The sequence below is a fragment of the Schistocerca cancellata genome, chromosome 1 (genome assembly GCF_023864275.1).
Source record: "Schistocerca cancellata isolate TAMUIC-IGC-003103 chromosome 1, iqSchCanc2.1, whole genome shotgun sequence".
NCBI lineage: Eukaryota > Metazoa > Arthropoda > Insecta > Orthoptera > Acrididae > Schistocerca > Schistocerca cancellata.
The window spans coordinates 1,115,406,033-1,115,432,994 of NC_064626.1; the positions used below are offsets into that span (position 1 = coordinate 1,115,406,033).

General features: G+C 41.7%; 1 protein-coding gene across 1 annotated transcript in view; it reads right to left on the reverse strand.

Annotated features, from left to right (window-relative positions):
* Positions 1-19,927, reverse strand: part of LOC126092209 (microsomal glutathione S-transferase 1-like) — a 40,895-nt gene extending 20,968 nt beyond the window's left edge. The window contains exon 1 of the mRNA XM_049907703.1: positions 19,741-19,927. Within this exon, the coding sequence (XP_049763660.1) occupies positions 19,741-19,902 (162 nt within the window). The 5' untranslated portion in view covers positions 19,903-19,927. The remainder of the gene's footprint in view (positions 1-19,740) is intronic.
* Positions 19,928-26,962: the final 7,035 nt, after the last annotated feature.

A 26,962-nucleotide genomic window follows, 5' to 3' on the forward strand; every position in this document is an offset into this window, starting at 1 on the left:
ACCGTAATAAGACCCAAAATGTTTACGCGAAGTTCAGTCAGATGTGCGCAAGATCTTCCAGAACGAGCGGACATATGAATTTTAGTGTGTGGAGGAGTTCCCAAGGCTGCTCATAAAAGTGACGTCAGGAGCTATTACCGAGTTGGTGCCGTCAGACGGAATGTTCGCCGCTGACTTCACTGAAACTTCTCTGAAGGGGAATACCGACAGTGCGATGTCCTAGCTGTCATATATTATAGATTTCTTCACAAGACAGCGTAGAGATGAAACCAGGCGTTCAGCATTTGATTTCAACGATACTTTTTGACTAGCTACTGGCAATGTACTGTACTTTATCGCGTACCTGACGCCACAAAGCCAAAGATTTTCCTGACCTTAACAGTCCTACACTGACAGCTGTTCTGTAAAATACTCAGTACAAATATTTAAACGTTATTTTCAGGAACACCATCGCAAACGACGTTTCGATGTCCTTTTCTTGTGTCTTTTTGAAGCTATATGACCGAGTGTATAAAACGCTGAAATTGTTGTAACTTCTGTAGCAGGAGACAGGCAGATGTTAATCGAAATGAACGAAGCTTTTAGTGACAGTTTTATCAGAGGGTCACTCCCACATATGTCTAAGACATTTCCGTCCTTTCTTAACCCCAACTAAAGTTGCCAATGAATTTAAAAATTAATGTTGGCAACAATGATAATGCTATATACAATTTAATTGTTGGAAGCAGTTATGGTCATGTTTCTTTGTTGTTTAAAGTTTGAAGTATCAGTACTCAGTCCGTTGTTGCTGTTTACGAATGTTAAATCTGTTAGTGTGTGTGAGTGTTAAAAACCGCTTCAACGAAAAATATAAGTACAGCACAATATATGAGCATTTTAATTAAATTTTCTTTGCATGATGTATGTCGGGGAAAATAGGTCTGGCATCTTCAGTTGCCACTGGACACTTGTGTTGTCTTTCAGTTGTGACGATAATTTATGGACTGTGGACGAAACAATAAATGTTCTTGAAGCAGATCGAAACAGAACAATACGATCAGTTGGTATCATCCCTCTTTACGCCACACTGATGAAGATTCTGATTTAGCAGGCAATAAAGTTCAAGGAAAACCTTGTCATTTTCCTGCACGTACTAAACATATACTAAGGGCACCGACACCAGTTTGAGCATGTCAAGGCAAAATTTTGCACTGAGTGACAGAAGTAAACGAGAAGAAGAAATTGAGAACTCTGCAGTCATTCAAACTAAACTTCCTGGTGCAAATACTGAAGAAAGTAGGAAATGCACGTCATGTCAGAATTCTGCAGTGAATGGAGAAAGTCAAGGGCTAAAAGAGGTAGAAGCTGAGGTTTGCTCCGAAACCCCAACCACACCAACTGCTATAAATATGGAGGGAAGGAAGAATGAGAGATTAAGTAAAAATTTTGCAGTCGGAGGTATAAGCCAAGGACAAGAAGCAGTAGAAGATATTGACGATTCTGCAGAGCCTCCAACCGTATCCAGATGCTCAAGGACCAAATCATATATAAAATCCATCATCTGAACTTGGAACCAGATGAAGAAGCCAAGCTGGAAAGTAAAAGAAGTGAGAGAGTCTTATGGTCCACCTTTGTTAGATTTTCTTTCAAATGCAATAAAATCCCAACTGGATTCTTTTAAAAAGTTATTTTCTGAGGAATTAATAAATTTTATTGTTTCTCAAACAAATTTATATGCTGCACAGAAAGTTAATCATAATCCGAAAGTTTCCTATGATGAGTTGTGCACTGTCCTGGGAATACTGATTCTCTCAGGCTGTCATAAATTGCCAAATAAAAGAATGTGATATATACACTTAAATCCAAATATCTCTTGCACATTGTGCAGCTGTAGATGAAAGATGGATCGATAAATCAAAAATAAAAAAAAGACAACACAAACATAAACGAAGATGGGTTTTGTAAATAAGGCCGCTGTTTAACTTTCTCAATGACGCTTTCAAACAAGTTCTCTCTGACAATGCAGTGTGATGAGAGTATTGAACCATAGTATGAGAGGTATGGGGCTAAACAGTTTATCAAATACAAGCCAATTAGATATGGTTTCAAGCTATGGGTTTTGGCAAATCCTGATGGCTTTATTATACCTGCAGAACCTTATTGTAGCACACACACGAAGATACCTAAAATTGGTCTTGAGCAGGGTGAGGATGTAGTGATTGTTTGATTCAGTGTGGAAATATTCCAGGTGGAACAAAAATCTACTTTGACAATTTGTTTACATCAGTTCCATTGCTGGAAAACTGTGTAGAAGAAACCTGGGTGTCACAGGGACAAAGCGAGAGAACAAAGTTGGAAAGCAACTGAATTTGCCATCGAAGAATGAGTTAGAAATACAAGAAAGAGAAAATGCGTTTCATTGTCTAACGGCTAGAAGACAGCAGTGAGATGGAATGACAATGCAGTAGTGATAGTTCGTTCCAACTGTGATAATGTAGAACCTTTAAGTATGGAAAGATTCAGCAGTACGGAAAGAATCGAGAAAGATGCCTGATACTGTGAAACAATATAATCTGCATATGGGTGAGGTTGGTCTGTTCACACCTCCATAGCGGACAAATATGAGGATTAAAAAATTGTGGTGGTCTCCGTTTGCGTGGAGTATTGACATATGTTGCGGACAGGAATGGTTGTTATATCGGAGGTTGGGAAATGATGTCCCGTATTTCAGTTTCGAAGGCAAGTTTTTATTTAAATTTTGAAAACCCGTGGAAGCACGAGAGCAAAACCTGGTCCATCATCACGATTTCTTCCATTAGATGATATAAAGCAGGACAGAAAAGATCGTCTCATCGTCAAAGGACAGCCTAAGTATCGTAGATGCCAGGTATGCAAGAATCGGACTGGGTATATATATGTGAAACGCCAGGTACCACTTCATCCAGATTGCTTTTGAGGGGTTCATAAATTTTGAAATAGCTGTAAGCTACGGTTCAGATCAGAATTTTTCTAATGATTCAAAACTGTTTCGCTGTTTAAATATCTTTTTAAAAAGTAGTGTAAGAACGTATAATAAACACAGTTAGAAAAATAAATATTGTAATAAAACCGGAAATGTGTTTCATTTGTTACCTTAACGTTCGTGACTGTATAAATGAAAATTAAACTAAAATTATGGTTTTACGTAAACCTGTTACAAAAGAATGACCTACAATTATTTTAAGCAGAAAAACCGAACATAATAATTCTGGGCACTAATGGATTAAAGCTGTTGTAGTAAGCAAGTTCTGCTGGATGAGTTAAAACCAAATACTACAGTGAAGGACAACTGGAAAAAAACAACACATTGCCTGAATTTTAATCATACCACCCTTGTTATGAATTTCGCATTCTGAATATGAATGCATATTTGGCTGGATTGAAGACGGAAGTTACAGCAGAGTTGCAATCACAACTACTCATAGTCGGTCGTAGTTGATTGACTTCTTTCATGGAAAGGAACCGTAAATTGTACACTAATTACAAGAAAAGCAGCAATACCGATTTATTCCGACCTCATATTTGTGTGCACTATACTTTGTCTAATTTTGTGTTCCCAGTCTCCACGGGAGCGATAACGAAGTGGCTGTAGTATACTCCTAGATTCCTCGCTTGATACTGATGGTTGCGAGTTTGCAACTGGGTTTTCATAGAATAACTGGCGTCTATTTTCAAGCAACTGCAGATTTTCAGCATTTCCGTGAAGCTTACCTATGGATCAAAGAAACCTGAGATAAAAAACAAAAATGGTTCAAATGGCTCTGAGCAAGGGACTTAACTTCTGTGGTCATTAGTCCCCTAGAACTTAGAAATACTTAAACCTAACTAACGTAAGGACATCACACACATCCATGCACAAGGCAGGATTCGAACCTGCGACCGTAGCAGTCCCGCGGTTCCGGACTGCGCGCCTAAACCTGAGATCACTCGTGCTGTCCTTCTCTGTATACCTTTTGTATCCCCTGTTACTCCTATTCAGTATGGATCTCACACAGTTGAGCAACAATCCAGGAAGAGTCGCACAAGTGGTTTGTCAGCAATTTTCTTTATGGAGTGACTGCCTTTTCCCATATCCTAGCAGTGAACCGAAGTCTGACATCTATTTCACCTACGATTGAGCATATGTGGTCATTTCATTTCACGTACGCACAAATTGTTACACCGAACTATTTGTGTGACGTTGTTGATTCCAAAGCTGACTCATTGATATTGTGGTAATAAGACATCATGTTTTTGCGTTTTATGAAGTGCACGAATTTACATTTGTGAACATTGGAAAGAAGGTGCCAGTCTTTGCACCAGTTTGCACTCTTACCAAGAACTGGCAGAATATGTGTGCAGCTTTTTACAGGCTGCCTTTCATTATAGATAACTACATCATCAGCAAGACATGGATAGTAAGGGTCAGAAACTCTTCCTTGGACACAATTAAAATTACTTCTACATCTGTCGATGACTCTACATCCAAGATAACTTGCTGCATTACTGCTAAGAAATCTTCAGTCCAATCACAGATTTAGCTTGTTATCCCATTCGATGATACTATCATTAATAAGCATTGTTGTAGAACTAACTGAGTCAACTCCGACTTTTGGTGAAACAATTTAGATGAGAGGTGTAGGGAATGATCGCATGGGCTGCACGGAGGCGAAGAATGTGACTGTGCAGACATTACGACGTTGTATTCGTACTTGCGACTGTAAATGATCACGACCACGCCGGAGCTATCTGAACAGACGGAAAACAGTTTTCAGGGTCGCGAGATCTGCGCTGCAGATCAGTCGCAGTATGAGCGCTGGAAGTATTTATACCCGCCAGGGTCAAGTTAGCGGACTGCAAGTTTGCAGAAGCGCACTCACAGGGCATACGAATTATTGGAATGTTTGCTCGCAAAGACGCTGACTATTTGCTTGTTTGTCGCGGGCTACGGTGGGAGATAAGACTGATGTGCCTATTATGTAAGTGTTTCTCGCTCTCTATTTTTGCTGTAGTTGTAGAACGTGTGCACTATGATCAAGTGAGTAATATTTAGCTCTCATCATAAAACTGAAGATAAAAGTGATCAATAGTACTGACTAATATGTTCACAGTTATTCAGCTTCGTTTGTTACCGACACTACTTCTAGAGAAATTCAGATGGGGTAGTAGTGACACGGATGAATCGAATAAGGTAAGACCAACACTTCGCCAAGGGGTTTTCCTAGCATCTGAAGGCTGTAGTAAACAGGAGAGGTGTTGTTGTATGGCGGAGTCTTCCTCATTTACAGTCTGTGTTAGATAAATTCTTCTGGTTGTGTCGTCGCATCGTGGCGCAATGAAATGCACTAACGTTTGGTCCATCAATGCAGTGCCCCTTGTCAAGGTGATGATGTTTCCTGGTCTACTTGCCTAAACGCTGCAGCATTTTCAATCATAGTGATGTCACACAGAGGAACTTTATTTATTAGGTTGGTGCATAAGCTCGTAGGTTTTTTTTTTGCATGTTGGTATTTCGGCTGCTATGGATTTGTTTATCGATTGTAATTTTTTTATTTGTAGTTCGCTGTTGCTATTTGAGTTGTCATTTCGAGGTAGTAGGTGGCAATGTGGACGCTACGAAATGGAGTGCTATGTGGAGAAATCGGAACATTTCTGACATATTCTTCTGTTTGAGTTCAAAATAGAGGTGACAGCAGCGTAGGCAGCCAGAAACGTTTGCGCCGAGTATGGGGATAATGCCACTAGACAGAGCACGGCAAGAAAATGGTTTTAAGGAGGACCGTTTTGACATTAGTGACTCTCCGCGTTTAGGAAGACCTTCGGGGTTTGATGAAGATCGTTTAAACACATTAATCCACAATAATTCACGTCAGTGTAGTCAAGGAATGGCAAATCTGATCATTCTACCATCGTGCGACATTTACAGGCAATGGGGAAGGTACAACGCCGGCCGATGTGGCCGAGCGGTTCTAGGCGCTTCAGTCTGGAACTGCGCGACCGCAACGGGCGCAGGTTCGACTCATGCCTCTGGCATGGATGTGTGTGATGTCCTTAGGTTAGTTAGGTTTAAGTAGTTCTAAGGTCTAGGGGACTGATGACCTCAGATGTTAAGTCCCATAGTGCTCAGAGCAATTTTTTTGAAGGTTCAAAAATCGGGTGTATGGGTACCGCATGCTCTAAGCCATAATCATAAAAATCAGCGGATGACCATATTTTCATCTCTGCTTGCTAGTCATGAATTGGTCCATCTATAACACCTACCATTCCTGTCCCTTATCATTACTGGTGATTAGAAATGGTTTCTGTATGATAACATAAGGAAAAGAAAGGTGTGGTTGAATACAAAAATAGTAACAACTCCTCGTTCAAAGACCTACGCCCATCCACAAAAGATAATGAAATGCATCTGGTGGAACAGTGACGGTATGGTGTACTACGAATTGCTTCCCTGAGGTGTAACCGCCACTGCTGACATTTATTGTCCACAATTGAGACGTCTTGCAGACGCAGTCCGAGAACAACGACAAGGACGACGGCGTGAAGTGATGCTACTCTACGGTAACGTTGAAGAAGCAATCCAAAAGCAATGACCAACAGGCTGCGTGGAGTGATGCTCCTCTGTGAGGACGCCCGCCCGCATTCTGCACTATTCACCTGATCTTGCGCCCTCAGATTGTCACCTTTTCGGCTCTGTATTGAACAATCTTCAAGGAACTTTCCGGATGAAAATACGCAACGATTTCTTCGCCTCACAAGCACGTGATTTTTACAGTCGCGGAATCTAGAAGCTACCCCAGCGTTGGCAGACTCTTGTAAATTGTGAAGGAGAGTATACAAGATTATTGATGACGGAAGTCTTTGTTACGTGTATCTGTTGTGTTTATTAAACTTCTGGTAAAACGCTTCGAACTTTTGCACCAACCTAACAGATACCAGCATTTTAATGATGAATCAACTATCCGAACCTGAAGTGAAGATAAAAACCATATAGGGACATGGCATTTGTGTCAAGTGACGATTTCAGTTAAAGTTCATTGTAATATTTGTACTACGTTATTTGGTTTGTGGTACAGTTAGTGCCACATTGGATCTAATAAATTCAGTTCACATTTGCCATCTGCCAGATTCAATTAGTTATATGGGCACTTCAAACACTTCTATGGGTCTGTACCTCCTGAAGAAGGAAATTACACTACTGGCCATTAAAATTGCTACCCCAAGAAGATGACGTGCTACAGACGCGAAATTTAACCGACAGGAAGAAGATGCTGTGATATGCAAATGATTAGCTTTTCAGAACATTCACGCAAGACTGGCGCCGGTGGCGACACCTACAACATGCTGACATGAGGAAAGTTTCCAACCGATTTCTCATACACAAATAGCAGTTGACCGGCGTTGCCTGGTGAAACATTGTCGTGGTGCCTCGTGTAAGGAGGAGAAATGCGTACCATCACGTTTCCGACTTTGATAAAGGTCAGATTGTAGCCTATCGCGATTGCGGTTTATCGTATCGCGACATTGCAGCTCACGTTGGTCGAGATCCAATGACTGTTAGCAGAATATAGAATCGGTGGGTTCAGGAGGGTAATACGTAACGCCGTGATGGATCCCAACGGCCTCGTATCAATAGCAGTCGAGATGACAGGCATCTAATCCGCGTGGCTGTAACGGATCGTCGAGCCACGTCTCGTTCTCTGAGTCAATATATGGGGACGTTTGCAAGACAACCACAATATGCACGAACAGTTCGACGACGTTTGCAGCAGCATGGACTATCAGCTCGGAGACCGTGGCTGCGGTTAACCTTGACGATGCATCACAGACAGGAGCGCCTGCGATGGTGTACTCAACGACGAACCTGGGTGCACGAATGGCAAAACGTAATTTTTTCGGATGAATTCAGGTTCTGTTTACAGCCTCATGATGGTCGCATCCGTGTTTGGCGACATCGCGCTGAACGCACATTGGAAGCGTGCATTCATCATCGCCATACTGGCGTATCACCCGGCGTGATGGTATGGGGTGCCATTGGTTACACGTCTCGGTCACCTCTTGTTCGCATTGACGGCACTTTGAACAGTGGACGTTACGTGTCAGATGTGTTACGACCCGTGGCTCTACCCTTCATTCGATCGCTGCGAAACCCTACATTTCAGCAGGATAATGCACGACCGCATGTTGCAGGTCCTGCACGGACCTTTCTGGATACAGAAAATGTTCGACTGCTGCCCTGGCCAGCACATTCTTCAAATCTCTCACCAATTGAAAACGTCTGGTCAATGGTGGTCTAGCAACTAGCTCGTCACAATACGCCAGTCACTACTCCTGATGAACTGTGGTATCGTGTTGAAGCTGCATGGGCAGCTGTACCTGTACACGGCATCCAAGCTCTGTTTGACTCAATGCTCAGGCGTATCAAGGCCGTTATTACGACCAGTTCTACGTACTGATTTCTCAGGATGTATGCACCCAAATTGCATGAAAATGTAAGCAAATGGTTCAAATGGCTCTGAACACTATAGGACTTAACATCTGAGGTCATCAGTCCCCTAGAACTTAGAACTACTTAAACCTAACTAACCTAAGGACATCACACACATCTATGCCTGGAGGCAGGATTCGAACCTGCGACCGTAGCGGACGCGCGGTTCCAGACTGTAGCGCCTAGAACTGCCCGGCCACTCCGGCCGGCAAAATGTAATCACATGTCAGTTCGAGTGTAATATATTTGTCCAATGAATACCCGTTTATGATCTGCATTTCTTCTTGGTGTAGCAATTTTAATGGCTAGTAGTGTAATTGATACAACCTGTCGTACAACTTTTGTCTGATAATAGCATTTATTTGAATCATTTTAAATTTTATAGCTTTTTAGTCATTATTTACTGTTTCAGGCAGCTGAAACGCGACGTTTAATTACATTTTTTTGCCTGGGGCATACATATACTATGAAAAAGGATATATAAAAAGACTTCAAAATACGGCGGCTTTCTATTCTGCTTGAATTACTTTTAAAGGTAATTATAATTTCATTAGATATTAGAGATAGTACTGGCAGAAGTAAAGCTGTGAGTACCGGGCGTGAGTCGTGCTTCGGTAGCTCAGATGGTAGAGCGCTTGCCCGCGAAAGGCAAAGGTCCCGAGTTCGAGTCTCGGTCGGGCACACAGTTTTAATCTGCCAGGAAGTTTCATATCAGCGCACACTCCGCTGCAGAGTGAAAATCTCATTCTGGATTCATTAGATATACTTTTGGTGCAATGGTCTGGCGAACATATCATGAAACAAGACTGCATGATACATATTTACAGAAAAAACAAAAGAAATATGCTGATGTCCTTTTCATAAATCCTAAATAGAATGGTCCTCATCGATGTGGAATAAGTAAAACAATCTTAAACATATTTTCATTAAGAGATGGTAACAAATTCGTCAGACACTATGTAAATGTTCAGTGCATCGAGGTGCATAACCGTTATAATTCTGAGGCCGTTGTAGGCAGGTACCATCGTACAGAAAATCAGTTTATAACATTTATTTACATTGATCGCATTAACAATTATTAATAATATGTATGTCAGTCGATAGTACGAGCAAATTCGGCAGTGGAGTAGAAGGAGGTGGTCACCAATAAATTCTTTAAGCCCCTCTTAAACTGAACTGTTAGTAGTTCAACATCTTATAGTTTCAGCTGATTGAGAATGAGGGGCATGGTGTTATAGCACGGGGACTTATTGAGGTTATTGTAGTGTCCTATAGGAAGTAAGATACATTTCATTTCCAGCAGCAACTGGACTCAGTGTGTGTGTATCTACAGTGCAAGTGACTTAGCAGTAATTTTACGAAGCTGTTATAGCGTAATTGACGTTCCAGGTTCATGTAATCAGCGGGGAATGGTATGACACAGCTTAAAACTGTCTGCCAGTGATGTGCGCTGTCATGTTTAGCGTATGAACCTGATAAGAGGGTCAGCTATCCTTTTTTTACCCATGATTACATATAAGCTGTATTCTGCAGTCGAGATCTTACTTAGCGTAGCTGTTGTTAACGCAACCTTATGTGAATGAGGAAAGGCTAAACACTGGACGTGCGGCTCCAAGGTCTCTGCTGCGAAGATCCACGTCCTTCAAATTTACGGAAGACAAATTACGAAAAGAAACAGGGTAATTAAATCACATCAAATTGATAACTTTTTATTGCAACAGCTTTATAAATAGATTCATTCCTACATTTCGTACTGACGTTTATGAAACGCGCAGAGGCAATATTATTTTTGTGTGTTACCTACCGCGAGTGTCCAGGAATTGGATATTTATTTTCAAACACCCCACACCGCAAGTCATTTTCGTTACGTTCCAGCATTTCACTAGGAATTCTCCTTCGCTCCATGCGGAAACAGTGTGGATGCACTACATAAGTACTTTCTGTTTATGAAATAACACAACATGTTCGTGCTGTTATGTAGTGTTACCATTCCTAGTCATGATGCAGTTTTTGAAATGGCACGGATCGTAGATATGAAAACGTACACAAATTCGGGGGATCTGCTTGACGTTCTCCATGTCGTAAAGGGACCAAGATAGTTCATATTAACAAGTTAATGCAAGAGCGGACCCTATACCTCTCTGTATTATATCTCTGAGTTTTTACTGGGGATTTCTTTCCTTTTACCAATATATGACGGTATGCTTTTGTTAATACTAGATATCTTCCTTTGTCCCAATGCAGGTGAAGCCACACACGAGATGCTGAAGAACGATCTTTTATCGATGGGGTGACTGAATACCGAAAGTAGTAATGCACTGTTTTCTGTCATTCTGACTACAGGGTCTGTCTGATTCTATATTCATTAATAGAGTTGCGAAGATATTAAATGATTGTCTGTCTTCTGTCTTCCTTTTCTTATGCGGTTTTATACAGCAGGACACTCTTCTCAAAAATCGCATCTGCACAGTTTGGATTTATATGAGTACTCGCGAATCCAGCAATGCTTCACAATTGCTAAATATGTAAGGAAATCGGAAGTACGTCATAATCTTCTTCTCTCCCTCTCGCTGTTCATCACCTCCTTCTCCCCCCCTCTCTCTACCATCTCCTCCTCCCCCATCCCTCTCCATCTCCTCCTTCACCTTTCTATGCCCAATTCTTCCCGCCCCCCCTCCCTCCCTCTGTGGCCACGAACCGCCTTTATTGTTACTGCAAACGAAACGTTAATTGGGAGTTGAAGTCGCTTAAAATGAATTGGTAAATCAGATGGGATCAGTGGTAGACGGATATGAGAGACTGCTAGATCTGTGTCGATATTAGCTTCAATGGCAGTAATTCGCATATTTTTGATCTGTGGGCGGATAGGACGATTCAGATTCCGTATTAGTCTAATCATAAGCCAATAAGCCATAAATACAGCTCTCCTGTTGTCGGTTACGGTACGGTCGCAGGTTCGAATCCTGCCTCGGGCCCTTAGGTTAGTTAGGTTTAAGTAGTTCTAAGTTCTAGGGGACTTAAGACCTCAGCAGTTGAGTCCCATAGTGCTCAGAGCCATTTGAACCATTTTTTTTTTTGTTGTCGGTTAAAACCGACTGCATATACAATTTTTGTTCAAAATTATATACAAGGCGAAAGAATATACATGGGAGAGACAATTTGCCCTGTTATTGTAGCTGAAACTGATGGCGAGGAGAAAAAAAGAAATGAATCGCACGTGTCACAGCATAGCGTTTCCTTTCTCGCAGTCGGTTTTAACAGAAAACCTGTACAGTGTTGTTTAACAAACGACATAGCTTTCCTTCAGAATATTTATTAGCGTATTGGTAAACATCTGAAGTAAGAAGTTTTCGAGATTTTACGTTTCCGTATTATACACAGAGTGATTTGGCCGCCTCTATCGACGTCGTTTTATACAACTCGCGATGTTATACCTAGCCTTCAAAAATCACGCGCGAGATTTTCATATTTTCTCGCTCGCTACGCGAAAACTATTAGTCTTACAGAAAAAAATGAAAAGTATTTTTTGTAGGAAATTGAATGTAGCTAAATTTCGTACTAGGATACGTAATTGCTAGAGGCCGCAGTTTTAGAGTTATTCAAGAAAAACATACTGAAGTGTAATTGCTACAAGCTACAAAGCACTATTGTATGGTATTACAGCTAAGAGTGTTGGTTGCTACGATTTGCACTGACTCGCTACGCCCCCGTGAGATGTAAGAAGTTACTATGCGGGTGTAGTTTGGAAGTGAGTGAACGCTTACGAGAGATTAAAATTATGCTGTACCAGCACTCGCATCCAGATATCTGCCCGTGGTGGGCAGTACTCTTAAGCTATTGTGAAGCACATGACAGAGATTATTTCCTATATTGACGAATGTTAACATTTTCTCGCGTTTTATTCGCAGCTGGGGCCCGGGGAAAATGATTGCTTAGAAAAATATCTGTACGATCTGTATTGAATCTGCATTTAATCTTCACTGTCTCTGTTGAACCAGTGTCTTGTGGATCGAAAAATTTTCGTTGTTCCACTCTGAAAACTCCTTGTCAGATATCAGACTCTTCGTTCGAGTGCTGAGATTTTCCGGCATGCTTGTTACAGCCAGCCCCAAGTTTAGGAAGACTCTGACCAATCATGCTGGACTTCTTTGTTCACTCTCGATTAGCTGAACCCTATTTTGATCTCACACATTTGATCATCAGGGCCGTTCAAGTGCCTTGTGAGCTATCTCTGTCGTCGATATTGTTATGACTTGACGGAACTACAGTCTTCTCGTCATAACTGTGGGTTACTCTGGGAGATGGCAGATCGGAATTACAAAATATGAAACATTAATTCGTATTAATAAAGAATGTTAAAAGATTTACTTAACTTTATACAATAAATTGCCACAGGAATGGGTTGAATGTTTATAACTGTCTTCGAAGACATTACTTAATGCACACAATTACAAACTCTTCTCTTGAAGTACAAGTTCAACATTTACAAAAGTACAGAAAATGTGGGACTCGAGTAGCACTGGTTTCCTTACTAGATGATGCTGACTGCTTCATCGGAGGTCACGAACTGGGGGTGAACGAGTCCTAGCTCGTTTCTTTATCGACCTCCATACGATGGCACTGTGGGAGAGGGCGTCTTCAGAAGCACCTCGCACTCGTCGTTGTAGATTGCAGCTCGACATAGCTGATGTCTATGGTATTGATCCGTGCTCCCAACTTTGGTACTGCACCGTGATATTTGGACGATACTACATGTATACTGTTTTTTCACCGATCGCTATATTTACTTTTCACCTTCCACAGACATGAGTAGATTCCAGTAAAAAACAACATCATTTGGGTTAGCATACGGCATGATTCGCGCTTCAGCTAGGTCAAGTATGTGGCGATTCCCAGTCCGTACCCACTAGTTTGTCTGTGGTATTAAGACCGGTATCGGTGCAGACAAATTTGAGCAATTCCGGTTAAACATGAGACTCAGTACTTTGGCTTGCCATCACTGCGTGAACAGGGCAGGCAGCTCATAAGAGTGTGCTCAGACCCTAAGAGACAAATTGTTTACGTTTGCTGTAGACATTGTAATGGTCATCGTTCATCGCAGATTGAAATTTCGTATCCGACAGACATACAGCTTAGGTTAAGCAAGTGGCTGTCTTCAGTTTACTGGAACAAAGATGGATGACTACAGTGTACTGCAGGAGCCGATCCAAGGGCGGGAGGAGGATGCTACGGTGGGAGTCATGATCCACTCCACCCCTCCCCCTTCCCCATCTCCCCAAAGAATATTTTACTAAAAGCGTTCATATTTTTAGGTGTATCAATTTCCAAGTTGATTAGCTAATTTCTAGAAAAAAGCACGAAAACAGTTCATAAATGGCAAGGGATTCTAGAAATTTGTAAGGCATGTTTAACACAGGGCGTTTTTCAGGTGCTCGATTGAGGATTCGGCCATGCGCATGAGCTTGCGAACTGGCGGATTGCAGACAGCATTCGAAACAGGCTCACATTCTCAGGTTGGCCACACCTGCAGTTCTTGAGTCCATAAGTGGTACTGGAAAACCACAGCAAGTTGCGTAAGGCGAGACAGAGTGGGAACATCTTCGAGTAAGGAAAGAATGATAGAAATGCTGACTTTCCTGATTGTAGGCGGAAACGATTTACAGGTGAGGCTTTCCTGTTATTTACACGCTCGCACAGCCGTAGTCTGCAGACCTGCGTTCACAATCGTAGTGTTTAGTGAAATACTGATAATGGTGATTGCATACTTCGAATTCATGTCGTGTTAAGTATTATTCTTGTAAGTTACGATAAAGTTACACACTGATCATTATTGTAAGAAAGTTATTATTATATTTAAAATATTTTATTTCTATTATTAAATCCTAGGCAGCTTTGGTACCTACGTTAAAAGTGGAAGTGAAAGTACATTATATTTCGGGGAGGGTGGGGGAGAGGGGGGAGTAAGAAACTCTGATCTCCTATCCAGAACTCAACCTTGGATGCGCGAGCCTGCCAGCATATCACTTTAAAACCCATTTTACAAGAGAGAATTTCTGGTCAAAAACGACTTTCTGTACTCGATGTGGGTGCACTTCACCTGCGTTTGTGTAAATCAGCCTTCAACCACGTTACGAGGGGACGCTATCGTCAGTGGTCAGTTAACTGTACCTAGTTTGAGTATGCTGCACGCTGCGCATGCGCATAAATAGTGTACTGTGACGCCGTTTACTAAAATCTGAAGCTTCTCATTGAGTTCACACCTACTTCTTCTTTATTTCCTTTTGCCTTTTCCCGTTTCTGTACGAGGTCGGCATTGTTATAGGTCGGTTTGGGCAGTGAGACTGGTGTTTTTAAAGAGTGTATTTGAATATTTGAGGGAGGACTTGGATGCGAGCCCGGTTAGGTAGTTGGATGTGGAAAACCGCCTAAAAATCGCAACCTGGCTGGCTGGCTGGCTCAGCAGTCCTCATCGTTAACTAGCGAGGTGGATTCGGGCCGGGAGCAGGCGCGTTAGCGCTCTCGGCTATCCAAGTGGGTAGATCTCTTCTATTATAGTAATGCATTTTGTGGTTTTATGACTTTTTAATCTTTATTTGGTTGTTTGTTTTGTTTTCATGACGTACTGCAAAGGTTACACGATCACTTGGTATTTTTTCCACTAGCATTTTGCCACAAGTAATATCTAAACGTAAGAAGCTATTTATGTTTTAGAATACCTGGACAAACAATACTACACTATTCATAAATATGAACGTCAATACATAACTTTTGTAATGAAATTTGTTTCAAGAGTGAAGAATTTTACTCAGAAAAATGATTTTCGATCTTGATAGCTTGAGGTGTCGGGTGATATGCTGGATATAAGCTGATATCATGTAGCACCTGATGAACATAACGAGTTACATTGTCAAAATATTGTGCCTGAACGGGTCTTATCTCAGGCAGTATACCAGTCTCAGGTAGCTCTGATGAAGATAACGAGTCACGTTGTGCATAACGACGCTGATTTCCACTAGAATACCCGAAGCCTCAAGATGTTAACAGAATACTGGGAAAGCCTGGAGAATTAAAATTTTCGATGTTATTTAGCACACAGAAAGGAAAAAAGGTAGAATGGATAAAATAAAAGCCGGCCGGCGTGGCCTAGCGGTTCTAGGCGCTACAGTCTGGAACCGCGCGACCGCTACGGTCGCAGTTCGAATCCTGCCTCGGGCATGAATGTGTGTGATGTCCTTAGGTTAGTTAGGTTTAAGTAGTTCTAAGTTCTAGGGGACTGATGACCTTAGAAGTTAAGTCCCATAGTGCTCAGAGCCATTTGAATCATTTGATAAAATAAAAAGGCGATAATTACTGCTATCTAAATATTGTCTGATGTATTTGAAAGTACATATTTTCGCGAGGAAATAAATGTAGACTTCTGAAATGTTTGGACAATAATTTTCATATTATATCAGTTGTCAGGGATGAGGAACATTTACCATGTGACCTTTATCAAGAGCATCCACTGTGAATTTCGTTTTGGTCATTAATAAACTCTATTATCATTGCTTCTTTTTACATTCATAACTGTATTTCGATTTTTTTCATAAAAAGGATGATCCTTCGTAACCTCACTTTCACCTTTCAGCTGCCAAACTGCACAGCAGAGAGCTCACACAAAATGCGAATATGTCAGTGACGTGTAAACTAAAACGACCTCTCGACAAAGGTGAGACTCAGTACAGGAAGCATACGCCACGAGCGCTGCTGAAGACTCGTTTGCTACGGGTGGGCGATTGAGACATGAAAGTCTCTCGTGTAAATGCGACTACGTCAGTGGTTCCTGACCTTTCTTAGACCATTACCCCTAAGTGCAATGATTCATTAGCTAGTATCTCCGTCCATCGCTCCCCCCTGCCGTCTGTTGCCACCCGATACATTATCACCATCTTTAGCACCTAACTAAACTGTAGAATGAAAGACTTTTCTGGGAATAATTTATTTAAAAAATATAGAGATCAATGATATTTAGTTTGTGTTTGTGTGTGTAGGAAGGGGGAGGGGGGTGCGGACTGGGCGTGGTCGGGGGTGTTAGAATGAATGATGAAGGAATTCGTGGTGCGTCTAACTATTGACGGTGAGGATAGACACTTGTTACAAAACATACTTCCCCTACGTTGCTCTTCTCCATTGCTGCTCTTGCTTGACCTTCACACTGCAACCCCATTTCAAATCGACCAAGTTAAATTGTGTGCACTATACTTACTGTTCGTAGATCAATTGATTGCTGAACTCTTTACTCCTGGACTGGCAGAAATTGGAGGACTTCAGGATGTTAATGCTCTGTGTCTGACCACAGCCACGAATAGTGATAATAATAGCAATGTGCACAGCACTATAGTAGCCCTTATGTGATTACTTCTGTGTCGTGGTGTCAATTAATTCATTTATCTGTTTCGAAGCGAGTGAAGAAGCAATTGCTGGACTACTGCAGGCAGTATCTACGTCTTGGAGAAGCTATTTTCTTGATATATTTGGCATTTGTTATGTATATGCCTCGCTTTTATCATCAGCGCTGTACGGGACAAAGCACAGCATACGTGTGTAGTGAGTGGACTATATGAGCAACCTGTAACCTCCACTGCACTAATGTTACTAACTTAGAAAAAGTAATAATTGATAACTTATACAGTATAATCAATACTAGAGTCTTACAAAAATTTAGCCGGCCGGAGTGGCCGAGCGGTTATAGGCGCTTCAGTCTGGAACCGCGCGACTGCTAAGGTCGCAGGTTCGAATCCTGCCTCGGGCATGGATGTGTGTGATGTCTTTAGGTTAGTTAGGTTTCAGTTGAACGGAATGGACAGTGTCTTGAAAGGAGGGTATAAGATGAACATCACAAAAGCAAAACGAGGATAATGGAATGTAGTCGAATTAAATCAGGTGATGCTGATGGAATTAGATTAGGATGGCTCTGAGCACTATGGGACTTAACAGCTGTGGTCATCAGTCCCCTAGAACTTAGAACTACTTAAACCTAACTAACCTAAGGACATCACACACATCCATGCCCGAGGCAGGATTCGAACCTGCGACCGTAGCAGTCGCACGGTTCCGGACTGCGCGCCTAGAACCGCGAGACCTCCGCGGCCGGCTTAGATTAGGAAATGAGACACTTAAAGTAGTAAAGGGGTTTTGCTATCTGGGGAGCAAAATAACTGATGATGGTCGAAGTAGAGAGGATATAAAATGTAGACTGGCAATTGCAAGGAAAGCGTCTCTGAAGAAGAGAAATTTGTTAACATCGAGTTTAGATTTAAGAGTCAAGAAGTCGTTTCTGAAAGTATTTGTATGAAGTGTAGCCATGTATGGAAGTGAAACATGGACGATAAATAGTTTGGACAAGAAGAGAATAGAAGCTTTCGAAATGTGGTGCTACAGAAGAATGCTGAAGATTAGATGGGCGGATCACATAACTAATGAAGTGGTATTGAATAGAATTGGGGAGAAGACGAGTTTGTGGCATAACTTGACTAGAAGAAGGTATCGGTTGGTAGGACATGTTCTGAGGCATCAAGGGATCACCAATTTAGCATTGGAGGGGAGCGTGGAGTGTAAAAATCGTAGAGGGACACCAAGAGATGAATACACTAAGCAGATTCAGAAGGATATAGGTTGCAGTAGGTACTGGGTGATGAAGAGGCTTGCACAGGATAGAGTAGCATGGAGAGCTGTATGAAACCAGTCTCAGGACTGAAGACCACAACAAAAAGATCATTGCTTCTTCTTACATTCATAACTGTATTTCGATTTTTTCGTAAAAAGGATGATCCCTCGTAACGCCACTTTCACCTTACGGCTGCAAAGAGCTCACACAGCAAAGAGCTCACACAAAACGCAAGTATGTCAGTGAAGTGTAAACGAAAACGACCTCTCGACAAAGGTGAGACTCAGTACAGGAAGAATACGCTACGATCGCTGCTGTAGACTCGTTTGCTACGGGTGGTCCATTGAGACACGAAAGTCGCTCGTGTAAAAGGGACTAGACCTATGGTTTCCAACCTTTCTTCGACCATTACCCCTAAGTACATTAGCTAGTACGGTCGTTCTCTCCCCCCCCCCCTTTGCCATTTGTGCGCCCCCCCCCCCCCATTATCACCACCATCACCACCTAACTAAAGACTTTCCTTGGAACATTTTATTTTTAAAATGACGAAAGATGAATAATATTTAGTTTATGTGTATGGGGGGATGGGGAGTGGGGAGGTGGGGGGTGTTAGAATCAATAACGAAGGAATTGGTGGTGCATAGCAAGTGCTACCCACAACTCCTTTTCAGACAAGAAAGTGAGGGTAGACACTTTTCACAAAACATACTTCCCCTGGATTACTCTTTCTTCATTGCTGCACTTAGTTGACCTTCACACTGCAACCTCATTTCAAATCAACCAAGTTAAAATGTGCGCACTATACTTACTGTTCGTAAATCAGTTGATTGCTGAACTGGCAGAAATTGGAAGACTTCAGGCTGTTAATGCTTTGTGTCTGATCGCAGCCACAAATAATAATAATAATAATAATAATAATAATAATAATAATAATAACAATGTGTACAGCACTGTAGTATCCCTTATGTAATTACTGCTGTGTCATGGTGTCAATTAATTTATTTATCTGTTTCGAAGCGAGTGAAGAAGCAATTTCTGGACTACTGCAGGCAGTATCTACATCTTGGAGAAGGTATTTTCTTGATATATTTGGCATTTGTCACGTATCATTTTTATCACTTTTATCACAAGCGGTGTACGGGACAAAGGACAACACACGTGTGAGGAACTTGTAACCTCTAGCGTATTAATGCTACTAACTGAGAAAAAGTAATTATTGATAACTTATACAGTATAATCAGTACTAGAGCCTTACAAAATTTTAGCCGGCCAGAGTAGCCGAGCGGTTCTAGACGCTTCAGTCTGGAACCGCGCGACCGCTAAGGTCGCAGGTTCGAATCCTGCCTCGGGCATGGATGTGTGGGATGTCTTGAGGTTAGTTAGGTTTAAGTAGTTCTAAGTTCTAGGGGACTGATGACCTCAGAAGTTAAGTCCCGTAGTGGTCAGAGCCATTTGAACCATTTTTAAACCACCTTACAAAATTTTGATAATAGTAATGATCTTTTGAAAATAATTTAGTTTCGTGGTTGAAACAGAATCGAATCGTTTAATGTCTACCCCTCAGGGGTTAATTACCCCCTGGCTGGCAACCACTGGAGCAGACAGTACTGACCTTCTTGCGGAAGCGCTGGCGCGCCGTGAGCGGCCCCAGGGCGAGCACCTTGAGCCCGAGCAGCGCGCTGTAGTAGGCGTAGTCCCTGAGCACGGGGTTGGCCACGACCAGGGCGGTGGTGGCGGCCGTCGCGGCGCCGCGGAGCTCCGACTCGAACGACATGCTGCTCGCTTCTGCGCGGCTGCGAGTGCCGGCTGTAGGCTGACCGCGGCCGTGCCTTGCGTCACCCCCGCCAAGGCCACCGCGCCGGCAGCAGCCGAGCGATAATAACCCAGCTAGCTAGCGGAACTCAGCGCTCGCCGAGCACAGCTTCTTACCTCCTAGGCGCGCCCTCTGCGCTAAACCTGTTTTCTGCGTTGAACCCGCAGATGAGCTCAGTCCCAGTCACCCAACCGTATATGGGGCGATTGGAAAACTTGCGTCCTTTCCAGCCCAGTGAGTCCAAAAACTATTATGTATATAAAGTCTGTAAATTTTACATACAGGGTGATTCACGAAGATATGCAAATGTTTTAATACGTTATTCCACAAGTAAAACTGAAGAAAAAAGTTCATATAAACATAGGTCCGCAAATATTTATTTACGCCTAAGACAAAATTTTGACTGAAATTTAGCAACTTTGCTAATATGAAGCCATGGTAAAACTGTACGGGGTTAAAGTAAAGCACGATCTCCACCTACACTACTGGCCATTAAAATTGCTACATCAAGAAGAAATGCAGATGATAAACAGGTATTCATTGGACAGATATATTATACTAGAACTGACATGTGATTACATTTTCACGCAGTTTGGGTGCATAGATCCTGAGAAATCAGTACCCAGAATAACCACCACTGTTCAAAGTGCCGTCAATGCGAACAAGAGGTAACCGAGACGTGTAACCAGTGACATCCCATACCATCACGATGGGTGATACGCCAGTATGGCGATGACGAATACACGCTTCCAATGTGCGTTCAGCGCGATGTCGCCAAACACGGATGCGACCATCATGATGCTGTAAACAGAACCTGAATTCATCCGAAAAAATGACGTTTTGCCATTCGTGCACCCAGGTTCGTCGTTGAGTACACCATCGCAGGCGTTCCTGTCTGTGATGCAGCGTCAAGGGTAACCGCAGCCATGGTCTCCGAGCTGATAGTCCATGCTGCTGCAAACGTCGTCGAACTGTTCGCGAAGATGGTTGTTGTCTTGCAAACGTCCCCCATCTGTTGACTCAGAGAACGAGACGTGGCTGCACGATCCGTTACAGCAATGCGGATAAGATGGCTGTCATCTCGACTGCTAGTGATACGAGGCCGTTGGGATCCAGCACGGCGTTCCGTATTACCCTCCTGAACCCACTGATTCCATATTCTGCTAACAGTCATTGGATCTCGACCAACGCGAGCAGCAATGTCGCGATACGATAAACCGCAATCGCGATAGGCTACAATCCGACCTTTATCAAAGTCGGAAACGTGATGGTACGCATTTCTCCTCCTTACACGAGGCATCACAACAACGTTTCACCAGGCAACGCCGGTCAACTGCTGTTTGTGTATGAGAAATCGGTTGGGAACTTTCCTCATGTCAGCACGTTGTAGGTGTCGCCACTGGCGCCAACCCTGTGTGAATGCTCTGAAAAGCTAATCATTTGCATATGATAGCATCTTCTTCCTGTCGGTTAAATTTCGCGTCTGTAGCACGTCATCTTCGTGGTGTAGCAATTTTAATGGCCAGTAGTGTATATTGTTATTACTGGTCTGGTTAATATAATAAAACTTGCCCCTGACTTGTATCTGCAGTAGTTTTCCAGAAGCAGCAAAGATTATTATACAAGTAAATTTGTTTACTTTCGGTTAAGAATGTAGAAACGTTTATGTCATCGTTGGCAACCGTTACGGATTTGTTTCTGTTGTTTCCTAACCTTAAAACGTGTTAGTTTTCTGTATCGTTTAGTGAAAGAACTTAGTAACAACAATATAGTTAAGTGAAACCACATAGTAACTGTTGTAATTTGCAGATTATTTATGAAATAGGGATGCCTTTCAAATTTACGACAGCGGAATACGCCGGTATTGTGTTTATTTATGGTAAATTCGATGGTAATGCTACGGCTGCAGTTAACGAATATCGTGTAAGTTATCCGACTCGGAGGATTCCGAATGCATGATCCATTAGTGGAGTATTTCGAATATTACGGGAGAGAGGCTTGTAAGTAGGCTGGTTAGGTTTTTATGTTGGTAACGTCACGTAGCGCTCTGTATGAAAATCACAGGCTGTGCTGTGTGCAGTCTGTGGCTGGTTGGCATTGTTGGAATATTCGCTATTGTAGTGTTGGGCAGTTGGATGTGAACAGCACGCAGCGTTAGGCAGTTGGAGGTGAGTCACCAGCAGTAGTGGATGTGGGGAGGGAGATGGCAGAATTTTGAGAGTGAACGATCTGGACGTGTGTCCATCAGAAAGAGTAAATTTGTAATACTGGATATCATGAACTGATATATATATATATATATATATATATATATATATATATATATATATATATATATATATATATGATGACTTTAGGACACTATTAAGGTAAAGACATTGTTTGTTCTCTATCAAAATCTTCCATTTGCTAACTATGCCTATCAGTAGTTAGTGCCTTCAGTAGTTAGAATCTTTTATTCAGCTTGCAGTATTGGCACACGCTGCATTGCAGTAGTTTGAGTAACGAAGATTTTTGTGAGGTAAATGATTCATGAAAGGTATAGGTTATTGTTAGTCAGGGCCATTCTTTTGTACGGATTATTGAAAGTCAGACTGCGTTGCGCTAAAAATATTGTGTGTCAGTTTAGTGTTGATCAGAATAAGTAAAGAGAGAAAGGTCTGAGTACGTTCAGTTCTGCTCAGCTGTTTGAAAATTAAATAACCTAAGAAGTTTATCACCACAGTAATTCACTAATTTTTCTGATGGGTTGTTACAGCATCTATACCTAGCGTACGAGAGCTCGATACGTGAAGACAATGATGAGGATATTATGGATGCCGCTCAACGTAGTCCGGGTACCAGTACACGACGTATCTCTCAACGATTAGGAATTTCACAATCTAAGGTATCGCGTACACTGAAGTGCAACAATCTGTATCCTTACCATAAACAAAAAGTGCATCACTTACGTCCGGGAGATCCGGCCCTTCGCTTGGAGTTGTGCGACTGGTTAAATACTAATCGACAATTACAAAAATACATTTTATTTACTGATGAGGCACTGTTTACTCGAGATGGTACAAACAATTTACATAAGAGCTCGTATGGTCTCAAGCAAACCTACAAGCAACAGTGCAAAGCAATTACCAGCAGCGATTTAGCTTAAAGTGTGGTGTGGTATAATCAACACACACTTATTGGACCATTCATTTTCCCAGGACGTCTAATTGGCGAGACGTACTTACAATTCTTTCAAGAAGAAATGTCCCGCTTGATCGAAGATGTTCTACTTCCTACGCGATTGTAAATGTGTTTTCAACATGACGGCGCGCCTCTACATTTCACCAACGCCGTTATCACACATTTAACCCTAGAACGGTCGGGCGAAAAATAATGTCAAGAACGGTCGGGCTGGATTTGTGGGACCCAATAAATAAATCACTTGTAACAAATGACAAACAGTATGTTTAGATCAAATGTCGAATTTTTATTTTGATTAGGTACTACTAAATGCTATAGTGACATTAGTGCAGGTTTCTGCATCATACAACAATTACTGTAAAAAAAAACTTAAACATATACATCTTTGTAGTACTAAATGTCAGTAAACTGAAAATACAAGTAAATTTGAATGAAATAAGAATATAGATGAGAGTAAGTTGTAGAAATAAGAAGCAAAAATGATGAACTTTCTTTGTATAAATGGAAATCATGAATTTGAAGAATGGTTCATGAAATATCGTCCTCTAAAGTTATCACTTTTCAAAACAGTCGCCGCAAACCATTTCTGCATGCACCAAGCATAACCGCGATTTGCAAACTTTGCAAAAGTATTTCGTTTTGCTGTCTTTGCATTTGTAGCATTTTCCCCTTGTCCCTGGTTATGGATCTTCGACTATTCTTTGTTCTTAGGTACTGGAGAGGTTAGAGGCAAGCCTGCGAATATTGTGCGGGTGGTTTGGTAGGGTTGCGCGCATTGTCAAATATGGTGTTATGAGAGACTTTCCTAGTTTTCTGAGGTATTCTCGTCTAACTGATACATTTTTGTTGCCTTTGAACACAATGTAGCCATTGAGAGCTGCAATGTTCAATAACTGGAAAGAGAGACACAGAGGCCACCGTCTTGTCCCTCTAGCAACAGTATATTCACCACCCATAGCATCAACGACGTCTACACCACCCGTTGTTGTAGTACGTTATTATACTTGGTTTTTTCTTTCCACCGCTGTCAGTGTCAATTTCATCATCATGGTGCATTGACGACAAAAGGAGTACTGATCTGTTCCGTTTTGTACATATGAAAGTAATGTGACATCTTCCTGAAATCCAAACATAGTTGAGTGCTCTTTTTTAGACTTTTTGGGTAAAAAGTCAAACGGAATTTTAGGCTTTTTTTTACGTACCAACAACAGTAATATTCCTTTCTTGTAATAGTTGGGTAAGAAGTAAACCAATTGTCTGTCGTCAGATTTCTTCCAGACCCTTTTACTGGGTCTACAAGACGGAAAACAACATCATCTGCCTTATTACTGACTTTGTACGGTCCTTGGGGTTGTGCACCTGCATAAACTTCGAAATTTTTTACGTGGTACGTTTTAGAACAAGCCAGGATGAAGACCTTGATCCCATACTTGGCAGGTTTATTTGGGATATACATCCTGAACCTGCTCCTGCCTCTGTATGGAATGAGCATTTCATCGAAAGTAACATTTTCTGACGGAGCAAAATATGCTTTGCAGTTGGAGACGAACATATCAAGAATGGTTCTTATGGCAGCAAGATTATCTTGTGCTTTTCTTTCTTCCCTTGTATGGATGTTGTCAAACCTGATACAATGAGTCAAAAATCTGAAACTCTTCAGTGACATACTTGCACGAAAGATTTCTATTCCTGTCCCATCTGTATTCCAAAAGTCTCCAATATTCATTTTACCTCCATGCAATGTTCCAGCTAAGTAAAGTAGGCCAAAATGTGCCTTCAGTTAGCCGAGCGGTCTAAGGCGCTGCAGTCATGGACTGTGCGGCTGGTCCCGGCTGAGGTTCGAGTCCTTCCTCTGGCATGGGTGTGTGTGTTTGTCCTTAGGATAATTTAGGTTAAGTAGTGTCTAAGCTTAGGGACTGATGACCTTAGCAGTTAAGGCCCATAAGATTTCACACACATTTGAACATTTTTTTTGTCTTCAGTTCATCAAAACTGGGAGGCCTAGCCATGTTCGGGTCACTTGCATAATTCTTTCGAACTGAATCAATATAGATATTGGTTGATTCAAGAACTGTATCAATCACTGCATTGCTAAAAAATAACTGCCATGATTCTAGCGGTGAATGTACATCCATCGCAGCTCGAATACTTCCAGGCAAATGCATTGTAATTATGTTGTGACGTCTTGTTCGAACGCTTTGTGGGAAACACGTTTTTCGTCATTTAGTTGCTTCATTCCTTCCTTTGTAATAGCGTATAGGTGACGTACCTTAGTCAGTTAGAGGAGCTGTACTTGAATCAGCAATAGCAGGTGCTTCGGCGTCGGCAGATGACTGAACATCTTCCTCTTCATCACCACTTATTTCACTTTTGCTGTCATGATAACTGTTTATTTCGAAGTCAGGGTCCGCATCAGAATCGTATGCTTCAGCCTGATCATCATACAAAATTCTGCAAATTTCGCTGTAAGAAAGACGTTCTCTTGCCATGTTATACTGCAGACAACTTACAATGATAATTCGGTGTTAGGACATCACATATAGTTCACAAAATAACTAGTTACTCAATCATACACCAAAATAAAAATGGGGTTGCACCGGCAGAAATTAGTTACGTAAACGGTCGGGCTGGGTCTGACGGACCCGCGCGCCTTTTGAAAGACTGCCAAACAATGACAAAACAAAGAAAACCCGTATTCACGACAATAATGCTTTCTCTCGGATGTTTCAGGAAGGTAGCAGGGCGCTCGAGTCAAATCAGCAACTATAAGAATATAAATTCAGTGAAACAAAAACCAGCCCGACAGTTCTAGGGTTAAATGAACATTTTCCCCAGAAATGGTTTGGTCGTGGTGCGACACATCTGTGGCCACCCAGATCGCCCGATTTAACACCGACGGATGTTTGTATGTGGGGATGGATGAAAGACATAGTTTATGAGGACAAAGTCAATACACATGAGGCACTACTTGCTCGCATTAAGGATGCAACTGACGAAATTAAGAACAACCCTGTCAAACTGAAAAGAGCAACAAAATCTGTTCATGTATGTGGAACAGCAAATAAATTGACGCCACCACATGTAACTGCTCTTACACAGCATGTGACAGCTTTACTACATCCCACGTAAATAGCTTTGAAATTGTAACTTTCAACGTTTTTCATTTACATAATGACGTGATTATATTTGACGACTGTCTCCTTTCAGAATGCTTGAACAGGACCACTTATCGAAATTGCAGCCACAATAAATAATGTTGTAAGAACCTAAAGCGGAATTATTTCATTTAAAAATACAAAAATTAATATTTAGTGGGACTTCCCTTTATAGTTACGAGGCGTGTTATTTAAATAAGTACCGTTATGAAATTAAAAAAAAGACGTGCTAAGATATCTCAATAATTTTCTTTTACATGAAAACCTGTACCTTAATCTACGCACTGGCGCCATAGTCTGATTCTTCCTTGTTTACGTTGTGTACTGAGTGTTTAAGATGCCTCCGATAATCGTGAGTCCCGCAGCTGTGAAGTACGGGCTGTTATAAGATTTCTTAGTGCTAAAGGCCTAAAAGCGATCGATATTCATCGTGAGATCTGTGCAGTTTACGGAGAAAACATTATGAGTGATGGAATGGTAAGAAAGTGGGTGAGAGCATTTAAAGATGGCCGCACAGATGTGCATGATGAACAACGCAGTGGGCGTCCTTCGGTCGTTAATGAAAGTTTGGTGCAGGAAGTGGACAATAAGGTGAGAGAAAGCAGACGATTTACGATTTCCTCCTTGCGGGATGACTTTCCTAATGTTTCTCGTAGTGTTTTGTATGGCATTGTGACCGAGCA